Source organism: Mesitornis unicolor, unplaced genomic scaffold, assembly GCF_000695765.1.
Source record: "Mesitornis unicolor isolate BGI_N332 unplaced genomic scaffold, ASM69576v1 scaffold43710, whole genome shotgun sequence".
In the NCBI taxonomy this organism is placed as follows: Eukaryota; Metazoa; Chordata; class Aves; order Mesitornithiformes; family Mesitornithidae; genus Mesitornis; species Mesitornis unicolor.
Genome location: NW_010161110.1, coordinates 1,449 through 15,146, shown reverse-complemented (window position 1 = coordinate 15,146; position 13,698 = coordinate 1,449). Strand labels below are relative to the sequence as shown.

General features: G+C 42.1%; 1 protein-coding gene across 1 annotated transcript; it reads left to right on the top strand.

Moving 5' to 3' along the window:
* Positions 1-585: 585 nt before the first annotated feature.
* Positions 586-13,283, top strand: CHD1L (chromodomain helicase DNA binding protein 1-like; the record flags this gene model as incomplete). The annotated part of the gene is made up of 15 exons (XM_010191931.1): positions 586-678; positions 1,127-1,223; positions 2,480-2,553; positions 3,618-3,719; positions 5,294-5,408; positions 5,851-6,004; positions 7,098-7,269; positions 8,644-8,789; positions 9,134-9,297; positions 9,894-10,102; positions 10,950-11,048; positions 11,769-11,839; positions 12,101-12,215; positions 12,467-12,575; positions 13,205-13,283. Coding segments are annotated over 15 exons (1,799 nt in total), but the record flags the coding sequence as incomplete, so codon positions are not given.
* Between the last annotated feature and the right edge of the window lie 415 nt (positions 13,284-13,698).

The window sequence follows — 13,698 nt, the reverse complement described above, 5'->3', positions numbered from 1 at the left end:
TAGGGAAAGTAAAACTGGGGGAATTGAGACCCTTTGTTCTTCTAGGGATAGCACTTTGCATGAACATCCCCAGGCAATCTGAACCTTCTTCTGAAGTCAGCATATGTGTACATATTTTCTTTTTCTCCTCACAGAAATGCAGCCCTTCTTAACTTTTTGGTTACCCAGGAGATCTTGACTGTGCTCTATTACTTTTTTTGTTGGAAAATTTAAATGAACTGCACCAAGTTTCTTTCACTATTTTTGATGATTTCTAGATCTATCATTCACTTGTAGAAAAATGACAGTGACCCTTTCCAGGGAGTCCAGAAAGTTCCAAGGAGTTTGACAAGGCAGAGTAGTTTTCTTCAAGGTTTTATTTTTAAAGGCTTGTTCAAAAAAAATGTGAGGGATTTTTTTTTGTCCATGAAAACTGATGTATTAATCTTAAGATCGAGATTCAAATGCATAAGTGATATGCAGAGAGAGATACTGCACTGCTGAAGCACTACAGAGCAGTGCTCAGTACCCAGATGTTCCTAGTCATACCCATTGATTGAGCATGGGCTTTATTGCTCAGTTCTTTTTCTGTGCTCTTTGTTCCAGATGCATTTGAAAGTGAAACAGGAAGGAAGGTTACACTTCAGAATGTCTTAATTCAGCTTCGGAAGTGTGTTGCCCACCCATACCTTTTCAATGGTAAGAATGTGCTATTCTCTCTCTTGAAGCAGAAAACGTTTTTTGATTTACACAGTGGTTTTCTATTATTGTTTGGCAGTGTAGTGCTAAAAAAAAGAAGCAAGTAATAAACAGTGTTGTACTTGAATCAGTAGCAGCTGTGAGTTTGTGACCAGTTCCAACACATGACAGTTCATCAGTAAGGAGGAATGAAGTAGGGGACTGTGTGAAGTCTGACTTTCTTACTGCAGCTCTCCACTTGCACATCTTTTCTCACCTAAACAGTGAAATCACAGCACTTTGTGAAGCACTGAGGGTGTTCTTTAGAGACAGAAAAGGACCATCACTTCTCAAGCAAGCATCATGGGGGTCTGCTTGGCAATAGTTGTCAATGTAGACATGCTGAGGTTGCCCAGAGTTGTTACTTGTGTAGTATTTGGTCTGCTTCTGAAACTCCTTTCTGTTCCAGGTGTTGAGCCAGAACCCTTTGAGATTGGGGACCATATTGTTGACGCCAGTGGCAAGCTGTGTTTGTTGGATAAACTCCTTTCGTTCTTGTATGCTGGGTATGTCATGTTGGGGTGGGGAAGATAGAGTGGGGTTGATACAGGGAGAGGATGTAAACTGGGAAGGCAAGCTACTTTATTTAGTCATAGATTGAGCAGATATTCATCACAACACAAGCACTACCCTGTTTATTGCATGTTACTGAGTACCTGGAAGAAGTCATTTCAGTATAAGGAGCTGCATTAGAGAGGGCAGATTTTTGTAGCTTCCTGTTTCTCAAAATACTCCACTTAACTCTCTTACATGTTCTCATATTTGCTATATTTGGCAATCTGGGAGAATTACTATCTGACATGATATTCAGCATGTCTGGTTTGGCCATGAGTTTCCTGAGAGTAGCTTCCAGTGCATCAGTTGAGTTCCTTTGTGCTACCATGCCTGTGTTAGCCTGGGAGGCAGAATGCATAGCAAATGTGAAAAAGAAATTTCACTGGACCAAAAACCACGAATAAGCTGAAACTTCAGCTCTGAGAATGGCATTTTCAGAACTCCTTGTGTTAAGCTCTGATGACTTCAGAATCTGGAACACAAGGCCCTTGGGCATTTACCTACATCTCTCAGATGGGAGGCAAATCAAACTGCGGTTTGCATTCCTATGCAATCTGTGAAGCAGTGCCTCCTGCATGATGCAAATTCTACCTTCTCTCTTAATTGGGCTGTGATTTCCCTTTGGCTACTTCCAAAGCACAGAGCTTCAACAGACCTTGGGAAGTTCTGATGTGATTGTGGAGTTCTTTGTCCTTCTGCTGTATAGCACCTTGTGAATGGGTGCCTCTGCTTTGGATGTCTTTGCCACAGGACCAGTCCTGTGCAAATTCTGGACTTGAAAACACCTGTGATCTGCTCTACAGTGAAGTCTTGATTTAAACAGAGCACTGTCTGAGGCCTAGAGCTGGGAGAGAGAAGAGCTGATTTCTCTCTTATACACAATTGTAGGCAGAGTTTGATCTTTGAGGATCATTTGCTGTAGGAGGACATATTCTACTGTCACAGAGATGCTGATAATACATTTTCCCAGCATTTAAGGTGCAACTTATGATGGCAGATGAAGTTAACTGGTTGCATTTGCATGTGGGGCTGAAAATGTGGTGAGGGAATGGGCCGTGACTGTGAGGCTTAGTGTACAGAGGCGGTGAAGCCTTGCGATGTAACAGTGACTAACAGTGACTGGTTAAGCTATTGCAACCCCTCTACCACTCTGGGAAATGCTGTCACAGTATGTTGAGGTTTATGGTGTCTCATGTTGTTCTTCCAGTGGCCACCGTGTCTTGCTCTTTTCTCAGATGACTCAACTGCTTGATATCCTGCAAGACTACATGGACTATAGAGGTATGTTCTGCACGCTTTGGCTTATTCTAATGATCTCTGCCATATATTGTTCCTCTGAGTTTTATCTGCCTGGGATGGGGAAGGGATTGTGATGAGGATTTATTGCTTAGTAAATAGAAACCACATTCTTGCAGTGGTGCTGTGAGTTGGAGGGTCTTGAGTTCAGCTCTTTGCTGTGTTACCGCCTGCCTGAAATGAGCTGGCACTGAAATGTTTCATCTTTGGTTACCCAATAAAATTGAGCTAATAGATGGCAGGGTAGTGATGTTTCATTATATACCTGTGTTCAGTGATGTACCTGAGTCCTGAACTAATTGCACTGAAGGCAATAGGCTAGCTCTAGATTCAATTTGTCCAGCACAAAAAGCAAATTGGGCCACATTCATACCAGGAAATTAAATTTTTTTAGTAAAACAGTTGTTGGCAGTGGGGCCCCAACATGTCTTTGAGGGCAGGTTGGATCAGACCATTTTTGGCAAGGTTAGCAAATTGTTCTTGGGATATTTTCTTTTGTTTCAATCCACATGGCTCCATGCCTACTTAGGATTTGCCATGAAAGAGGCTTTTGTTTGGTGTTTATGGTTTTGGACAACTAATAATGCAGGATAAAGCCAAATGTAGGGCCATATCCTATACTGCTTGCTAACAGGAAAGCACACATTGAAGGCTGTGAGAGCTCACTTAAGGAGGATCCAATGGCTGTTAGCCTGTTTTGTGGGGCCAATAGTGTGCACAGCACAGTCTGAAGTGGGACTCTGTGCTAACATTCTTTTACTTTGGCTCTGAATTTTCCTGCTCTGTTTCCAAGCAGTAGATTAAATGCTGAGTCTGCTTCAGACTCAGATAAATTACCCTTTGCCAACAGTCAATCTGGAAGTCAGGGTCACCGCTTCAGTTTATATAAGGCTTAACTGGGAAAGAATAAAGGCAATAAAATCAGAATCGAGGCAGGAGGATTTAGTATTAAAAGGTTCAGGACAGCAGTGAGTCAGTAGAGAATGAGGTAAGAGGGTAAAGGCACAGACAGAATTTCAGAAACATACATGTTACTTTCTTTTGAACAGGCTACAGCTACGAGCGTCTGGACGGTTCTGTTAGGGGTGAAGAGCGGCACCTTGCCATTAAGAACTTTGGTCAGCAGCCCATCTTTGTGAGCACCAGAGCAGGTAAGTAAGGAAATGACAGACAAACAACTCATCTTGCTTCTGCATTCTTCTTTTGCACTTTCTGGGAAGATTTCAGGGAGTTCTGAATCCTGCAGAACCTGTTCATGTGGGGGATTTTTGAAGGAGACAAGACACATCCTGAACTTCGGTCTCTCAGCTGGGACATCTGGTTTCTGTGCTTTCCATTCGGCAGCTGATGCCAAGACACTTTTCATATTGCAGCCACTTGAGTTACTCCTTTTATTCCAAGTCCCATAATGCCTGTCTCTGTGCCAGGTTGAGCTTAAGGAATGTCACTAGCATTTTATTTCTGCAAGCACCAGACTTCAGGCAGGAGCAGACTGCCTTTAAGTAAGCTGGTGGAATTGTTTCTTGAGTTCGCTGAACATGGACATGCTCTCTAGCTGGCAGACAGACTCAAATGAGAGCCTTTTTGTTGTCCTGAGACTGCAGATAACACCATGGGGCTGCCATCTGTGCTTCTTCTCAGGCAGATCTGTGTCTTCTCCACAGTTTCAAACCTCCCTGTCTCTCTATTCAAGTAAGCGCAGAGGCAGGCTTCTGCTTGTCTCCAGAGGAGGGAATCCACTCTGCTTGATCTCAAGCACTGAACTTGAGCTAGGTCTTCCTTTGGGCTTCTGCTCAGACTTTCCTGGATGAGACTGGCTCCAGTGATAGTGCAGGGCATTGAGGGGAGTATGCAGAGAGACAGAAGAGAAGCACCTAATGCTGGATGGTAGGAGTAAGTGTCTCTCTCACCACACTGCCTGAACTCTCCTTGCCTATGTCAGCCAGACTTAAGAGTTGCTTTTTACTGCACATTGCTGTGTCTGGCCAAAGCACCTCGTATTCAGCTGGGAACAGGTGTGCTAACAGTATGTCCATTACTGTTACATTATGGACAGAGATCTTCAGGTACATGACTGTCTCCACTTGCAGGGATGTTCTGATTACTGGGAAGAGGTGCTTGGCATAAGCTGGAAGAAATGTAAGGCAGTAGACTCCCCTGTCTAACTACAGTATATAGTCACCATAGTGGGTATTAAAAAAAATTAACTTTTTTTTTTCTTTTGATTCCATGAGAGCCCAAATTCTAACCTCAAAACATCAAGTCATATAAATACCTAGGCTCTGGTTATTGTATAGTTGGCCTGGTGTTTTCCAGTGTTTCAGCGGTGCATTTGCTAGTTGTTCCTGTGCTGCAGCCAAGTCATGACTTGGACAGTCCCTTGTAGCCTCAGTGAAGCCAATCACTGCAGAGTTAATCTGCCTGCTAGCAGAAGAATATGTGTTCATCAGGCTTGACAACTCATCCCCTTTGCATTGGTTCACTTGTACTTTGTCTTTTTTTACTACATTGCAGAGTACAGCTTGGTTTTAGGCTGCTGCTGGAAGCTGGAAATGGAAGGCTTAACCATTTTTTTAGATCCTTATGGGACTTAGATTTGAGGTTGAGAGATGGACAGAATTAGATAGAGTTGATCAGATCTGACAGAACCTTGCATAGCATGAATTCTTCAGCTTCTTTAGTTTCTGTTGTTGACATATTTTGTGACCACCTTCTTTTTTTGTAGGTGGAGTTGGCATGAACCTGACAGCAGCAGATACAGTTATTTTTACTGATAGTGATTTTAACCCGCAAAATGACTTGCAAGCAATAGCAAGAGCTCATCGGATTGGGCAGCACAAGTGAGAAATGTTGCTACTTCTGCTTTGGTTGCTGACTCTCTGGGTCTCTCAGTATCACTTTTCCTATCCATAGGCAATGGAGGATTAAAGTTCAGTAGACTGAAGATCGAAGAAGGGGAACAGAGAGGATTTTATGTCTTCATTTTTCTGTTGCAGCCTCATACAGTCTTGTCCTTGTCACATGTCAAGGGTGGGAGCTTTGTAGATTTGGAGGAGGAGAGGGAATCTAGAGGTTTGCATGCACTTTTGCTGTGAGCATTTCTTCTGTGTCAAGAAGCAACTGTATCAGCATTACATTTCTGCTGATTATTTTTGTTGATTCTATTCTTACCTCTTTTTCCCTACCAAAAGAGTGGGTGAGGGGATAGTGCTCCATGCAAGGAAACAGCTTTAGTGCACCTCAAGCAAAGAAAATAATAAGAATTTTCTTAAACTTTTCAAGGCCTGTAAAAATTATCCGCTTGATTGGGCGAGATACAGTTGAAGAAATAATCTACCGAAGAGCTGCTTCTAAGCTCCGGCTGACAAATGCCATTGTAGAAGGGGGTCAGTTTGCTCTGGGAGCACCCAAGCCTCAGGGAGCAGCAGACTTACAGGTAAAATAGAGCTATATCCTTTATTTGACTCCAGTAACATCTTCAGAAACGTCCCAGCGTATTTCTGTGTTCTTGTCTGATATGAACCTAGCCAAACACTTATGTTCTGGGGGAGATGTGCGTTGACACGACAGCTTTTTCATGTCTTAGGAACCAAAATGACATCCCAGCTCCAGACAAGATCTGACACTTCAAGACAGTTTTTACGATTTTGAGGCTCATCCATTGTTGAAAAAGAGTGTGTTTTCTTGAAGAAGAGAGGAAGGCAGAACCTCTCCTTGTTTTAATTTTTAATTATAACAGGTCTAAAGTGGAAGCTGACTCATTGCCTCTAGAACTTATCTGTTTCTGGTGCTTTTCTCTCACAAACAGAGCTGATGATAACTACTTGGTCAGCTTCTGGTTGCTAGTCTGAAACTTGGTTGACCTTCTATTGACCTCTTGTCAAACATAGTGTCTCGGGAGTCAGGGCATGATTTGTAATTCTGACCTGAAAGCTGAGGATTGTGCTGAGAACTTGGGTTGAAAACCTCAAGCAAAGTGACATTTAGGGGATTATATCACCTGTGTGCAGCTAAGCCTGGGAGAGGTTTGGAATTAGTGTATCCTTTCCCTCACTGCCTCCCCTCCCCACCCCATCAGCATGTATCTCAGCAATTGTAGTTTCCATGGGAGGAGTGGAACTGAGCCCATAGGAAATTCCATGCTGGTATTTTTTTCCCCATGGATTTTTGTGGTATTTAAGCTTTTGTTTTAAAGAAGTTAGGGGCAAAACCAAGGCTGGTCTTTCTAGCTATGAAGAAAACTGCTTGAATACAGTCAGTACAATGCTGTTTTGTCATTTAGCTGTGAAGAAAAATGATCATTCAAGTCTGGATGAGTTATTTTTGAGGGAATATGTTGTAGGGGCCTGTCCCATCAGGTGTTGAGAGAACTAAGCGTGTTAAAGCAGAAGTATTTTATCAGGTAATAGTAAGGCTTAGATTTCTTCACTCATACATCCTTTGCATTTAAGGCTGAGAAGCTCGAGACATTGGGATTGACATGGAATTAGAAGATATTAATACTGAACTTCCCCTTCTCTTTTTTAAAGCTGAGTGAAATCTTGAAATTTGGCTTGGATAAATTGCTCTCTTCTGAGGGGAGTACTATACAGGATGTGGAGCTAGAAAACATCCTTGGAGAGACAAAAGGAGGGAAGTGGGTAATGGACACTGTGCTGCCATGTGAAGAAGAAACTGAAGAAGAGGATAAGGACACAGAGAGTAAGTTAAGAATCTAAGTACTGATGAAATGCATGACACTTGGGTGCTCCTAGAGAAGGTTTCCCAGGCAGGGGTGGCATTTTTCAGGCAAAAAGAAAAGAATCCACTTGTAATTAAGTAAGTGACTTGAATTTTGGTTATGGCCTATCCACAAACTTTATTTCTGTGCTTTTATTGGTCTTTTTCTTTTATTTGTGTCCTTATTCACCTATTTGTAAGATTATCGTAACAATACTTGCCCAGTTTTGGAGGCTGGGGGGCTGAATTCCTTCCTTTGATTCAAATATTTTGAGAGGTCAGATGAAATTCATGAAGAAAGGGGAAATATTCAAATTGCAGCTGCTGTTTTTCCCACTGAGAACCATTAAGATAGATCTACAGCTCTGGAGATAAAACAGTAACTGAGATATAACAGTAAGGTAAGGGAAGGCTATATAGCAGGTGTATTGTATTTGTCTGCAAACAAAAAATTATTGGCCATGAAAATCACAGGTGGAAATGACCTTAAAAAATGCCACAATTTAAGATAAGAAAGGCAGAGTCATGGTGTCTAAACAACTAGAACAAATCTACTCTCTCTTCAGTATTCTGCCTTCCAGTCCAAATGTCACACAACTGTTGTTAGTTTTTCATAGCACTATATATAGCACTATATATGAGAATAAATTCTAAGGATACTTTCTCTCTTTTAGCGTCATGGTGAGAAAGACGGAATTTGTGTTTTGAGCACACAGTAGCACTTAAATATAGATCTGTGACTGAAGCAGAAATATGGCCACGCAGGTTAGGTAATATCCCTCCCACAGCAGCTGCTGACAACAAGTAATTATTTGCTGAGACTTAGCAGAGAGCGGTATTTTGTGTTGGTAATTTAAGGAGGAGCAGTGGTAGCAAACTGTGTAATAGTTATTGGGTAAATTAGCTCACCTGATGAGCAGTAACTCTGGGTTGTCAGAGTTCTCTGCTTTTATTTTGGGAGCTTGAAGGAAAAGGTTTGCTATCCATGTAAAATAACTGCCTGTAACTAGATAGCTCAGCTAAATGAATTTGCTACTGGCAGAGATGGAATGACCAAAGAGAACAGTGATGGAGCCACAACTTAAAATAGTCAATTGTCTGAAATAGGAAAAAAAGCTCTTTGCCAGTATAAATTACTGAAATGAAAAGCTTTTACCTAAGGAAGCAAATCATGATTCCGTTGTTTACTCATGACGCTGACACCAGTTATAGAAAAAAAATTATGAGAGTGAACATCTTTCTGTGCTGAAGGTAGAAGAGTGTCACAGAGAAGCCATATTTCTTTTGATCTCACTGTACATTTTAGGTGTTAGTGGCTTTCAGTTTCTTTTTACACTTTTAAATTATTTTTTAAAGATCACATGTACGTGTACGAAGGCAAAGATTATTCAAAAGAACCCAGCACAGAAGACAAGAAAGCATTTGATCAGCTTTTGGATCTTGAGAAAGCCTTGGCTGAAGAGACCAGCAACGAAGGGAGAGCTCTCCGGAACAAAGCAAATGTAAGACAAAAGACATGACAAGGCACATGGTGCTCTTTCATTTGCTTGTGGAAAATGGGGCTGACAGTTCTCTCTATGTACAGCTTGCAGAAGGCACGTTAAAAGATTTGGATGTCAGTGTAGTAAAGTTGGCTCTTGAATCTGAGGGCTTGACTAGTCAGAAATTCTGATAACAGATCAGGGCACACAAAAACTTAGGTCACCAACCCAAGTGAGAATTGGGATCTGATGATGAAGAACTGTGGACAAGTAGACAAATAGGAAAGGCATGTAGGTGAAGGTGGGCACCAGACATGACTTCAAGATGAGCAGTTTGTTTCCATGGTACTTCCTTCTTTCTCTAGACCCTTCTCTCAGGCCTCCGGGAACAGTCAACCAGGAGGAAGCACTTGTTGAGTGCAGAGGAGTTGGAGGCTAGGAGGAAGAAGCGCCAAGAAGCAGCAGCAAAGAGAGCAAGGCTCATGGAGGAAAAGAAGAAGGCAAAAGCAGAGGCAGAACACAAGAAAAAGTATGGTTTGTACTGCATCTACTACTTGTAAGCTGATGTCTTTTGCACTATGCTCTAGAAATGTGTGTCTGGTTGACGAATTTATGTGGAAAGGTGGAAAAACAGCTTAAGCCCCTAGCAAGGGTTCTTTTCCCCCCTGAATACACTGCCTGACTTCACAAATAATTTAATTCATAGAGACTGGCCTGAACAAGAACCCCATATGTGAGTGTACAGTGAAATTTTGGAAGAAGCTTTCTGAAATGTCACAGTTGGCCCCTATGTATTGATTTGACGTCTGTGACTCTGGCATGTGACTTAACTTTCTCCTCTTTGTTTCCTAGATGTTATTTCTTTTCACCACTCTGAGTAGCTCCTTGCCCTTTGTCATATGATCACTTTTTCCATGCTTGCAATTGGCTTATAACAAAGGCACGTGGCTCTTAATATCACACATAACAACTATAGAAAACTTGGTTCTGGTTTAAAATAGGGGAGGAGAGCAGAGGGAATGCAGGTTTCAGTCTCCTGTGTTTCACTGCAGTGATTTAAAACGAGGTGTGTCCCCTCCACCTCTGATTTTTCATTGAATATCATCTTCTCTTGATTTGTTTCAGGATGGCCTGGTGGGAGGAAAATCATTACACGTCTACCTGCCTTCCTTCAGAGGACAGTGACTCTGAGAAGGAGTTTGAGGAGGATGAGGCTGGGCTGAATGTGGATTTAGATTACAAAGATGCAGACCTGAACTGTATCAAGTATGTCATGGGAGATGTCACACACCCCAAAGCAGAAGAGGAGGATGCCATCATTGTTCACTGCCTAGGTGGGACTTATGACAACAGGAATGTTGTTGGGTGAGGTGGACAAGGGGGTTGAATTGTCCCTACTAGCTCAGTAGTTTCTAATTATCATCCAGACTGAAATAATTTGGATTTGAACATGACTTAATCTTGAGTGGTGCAGAGGCAATACAGCCTTTACTTCACCATGTATAACCCACACAAATGCTAGCAAGGTGTACTTGGATCTTTCCTGCACTCTTTGGATTTATGGATGAGCCCCTTGAAAGGTGCGTGGATGGCTTGAAATTTTATGTCTCTGGCCAAGTTGGGACAGTTCCTTCTGAGAACAGGGCCTTTTTTTCCTCCTGTGGAAGCTGTAGGGATTGGACTGAGATACTGAAAAATATCCTCCTTATAAAGTCAGCAGAGAGAGATAGGCACTTCCAGAGGCTGAGGTCAGAGTTTCTCTATCTTGGTGCTTGTCTCTCCATACTGACAGTACAGAGGCTCTAGGCTAGTCTTCTAATTTGAGGACCTCTGTTAAGGCACTAAAGCTGAGGGAGACAAATTCAGGTTATGGAGTTCCTCCTGAACCAGTGTTGGAGCTGTTCTCTGACCAGGGCTATAGCAAAACATTATAATTTGTTTTGGCTTATGTTAAACTCAGCAGAGTTTTTCAGGGAACTGTGACACGTTTGCTTTTCTCAAGGGCTGAGGTTTAACCTGTACGATGGTCCCTTGAGTACTGGCTGACTTCACATCATGTGTGGTTCCCGCATCTGTTTTTGATAATCATTCACTGCATTTGTACAGAGCAGGTCCCTTTCCTGCAGGGGTGGTCTTCAACCTCACTTTCTAAAAGGAGTCTAACTTGTCGTTTTATTCTAGATGACTCCGGCCGCTGGGGAAAGGGTGGTTTGTTTACAGCTCTGGAGGCTCGTTCCAGTCAGCCAAGGAAAATATATGAGATGGCAGGAAAGATGAAAGGTAAGAGATTAAAACATGACTTTTGGCCAACATGCTTTATAGAGATTAAATCCCACTGATGCTGCAGGATTGTGGTGCCTGGATACCTCGATACTTGCATTTTTTCCTCTTTCTCTAGATATGTGTATCCCTAGCTCTGAAAGTAGTAAAACAGCAGGTGCTTTGGCTGGACTTCTTTGGAGTGTGCGGACTCTGCATAGGGGTTGGTCATTCTGATCCATATTGCAAATCATTAAAAAAAAAAGAAGAAAAAAATGAACTTGTTCGTTATTGACAGTGCTTTTAAGAAGGATATAAGCCACCTCAGGCAGTACTCAGTTCAGACTTTGGTTCCTTCCAAGCACTGATCTGCTCCTGAGCATGTATTAGCAGTTTTGAGCTACCTGCGGGTGGTGAGGAATGCACATCTTGCTGTAAGGTGCACCTATTGTTTTTTTTTTATTTCCTGAGAGATGCTTTCTTCATGTTCCAGTGTCTCTCTTTCCATTTGTTGTCTTTAACTGGGATGTGTGTGTGTGTGTGTGTGTCTGTGTGTCTCAGAACAGTGTAACATCTGTCTTGCTTCCCTGGGCAAAGGGACAGACTTTGCTGAAACCATCATGAGGAGATAAAGCAAGCCAAGGAGAGTAATGCAGAACGTGACAGTGAAATCACTGCTGCATTGACTCACCATTGACTCTTGAGGACTGATTTCTTCATTCTTTTCTTGTTTCTGGACAGACCTGGAGTTAGGAGGAACCCTGCTATTCCCTATTGATGATAAAAAATCCAGGAAAAAAGGACGAGACTTGGTGAGAATGAGAAGCTCCTTTTTGTGTTGCTTTGTCCACGTGTTTTTGAAGCTCTGTGAAATGAACGTTATGTCTGTTTCCCAGTAATAATGGCACTGAATACTGAACATGGCTAAGATGCAGTTAAATATTAGAGAAAAGGAAATATTTTTTTTGTTTATTAAAGCTAGTAGCTAGTAACACAGTTTCCCAGCAGCTGTCACTGTGTCTCTTAGCACTGTATATAGACTCCATTTCATTTTTTGTGTATTTTCTCCTTAGTTGGCTTTAATTGTAGCTCAGCACCGGGATCGGTCCAACAACTTATCTGGCATTAAGCTATCTGCTTTGGAAAAGGGCCTGAAGAAGATTTATTTAGCTGCCAAAAAAAGGAATGGTAAGTGTTTGTGCAATGGAAGAGTGAATCCTTACATCTATGACTACACCTAAAGATGATGACCAATTTCCACCTCTCCTGTACAGTTTTTTCTGTGAAGTGAAGCAAGAGTGAGATCCCCATGGCAAATACCTTGTGTTCCAAAATATTTCTTCTGTTCTTGTTGGTCAGCTTGAAGTCCTTATCTAGATTGCTTTTTATATGTGTATCTTGTTCTAAAAAGTGCATACTCTCTGTTCCCTCCTTCTCAGCAACAGTGCATCTTCCACGTATTGGGTATGCAACAAAAGGTTTCAACTGGTATGGTACTGAGCGGCTCATCCGAAAGTACTTGGCAACACAGGGCATCCCCACTCTTATGTATCCTTTTGGAGTATGTTTTATTTGGTTCATAGTCCCTGCCACAATCCAGCTAAAAATCTGGTTTAACTGATTTTGCTCTCATCCAGGTACTCATTCCACAGTGAGGACTTACCATCTTAGGTGATAATGACAGATTAGCGTGATTCAGTTTGCCTCTCAGGGTTTGTTGGAACTAGATGCTAGTCTTCTGCTGACAGCCATCAACTTGCCTGTATATGTCAAATCTGTGGGGGAAATGCCTGGAGTTTTAGAATAACGGAAGTGACTCAGAAAGTAGGAAAAGTGAGGATGTGAAGAAACAATTACAATGCTCCATGCAGGTGATAACCTGCTTCCTTGGCTGCACGCAGTGGAGTTGGTGTGTGCTAGGACAGGCTCATATAACAAACCAACTCATTGCTTTCACCTTCCAGGAACGGAAACGGAGGTCTACAAGGAGGCTCTGTTTTGTCATTTCTCTAGAAAGACATGAATTTGCTATACTGCCACTGTCAGCAATTCTGAGAAACTGATAAACCTGAAGCAAAGTCAATAGTATTCAGAGCATTCCACCTTCCTTGGTGAATCTCTTAGTGGATGTGTTGTCTGGCATTCCTTGACAGCATTTCCTTGACACTTCTTATTAGATACTACTTCCCTAGGAATAAAGGCTCTTCCTCTGCTTCTCAACCATATTCATCTTCAACAGCAGACTCAAAGCCCTGAGGATGCAGTAATGTCATCAAGAAACACACAAAAAGGGATCTTGTCAACATCACACAGACAGTCTGTATGTATCCACTTCAGAAACAGCCATTTTACACTCCTGTATCTCTCTGCCTTTATTGACCAGAACATTTACATGTTGTCAGTGGCTCTGGAGAGGAATATGACTGCTTCAGAGTTCAAAGAGTCTTTGGATAAGGATGTTCGTTCAATCCCAGGTCTGTTCTGGAGATGGAAAATTAAACATTCAGTGATGGTCAGTTGTTATCCCTTACATTAAGTTATTGCCAGGGCTTAGAATATAGTATTGTTTAGCCATATTTCCCCCCCCACCTCCGCCTTTCAAATTTCATCCCTTGTCTCACTGTACCTGTTTTCAGTCAGCTTTTTAGTGGTTACCTGGGAACACCGTATA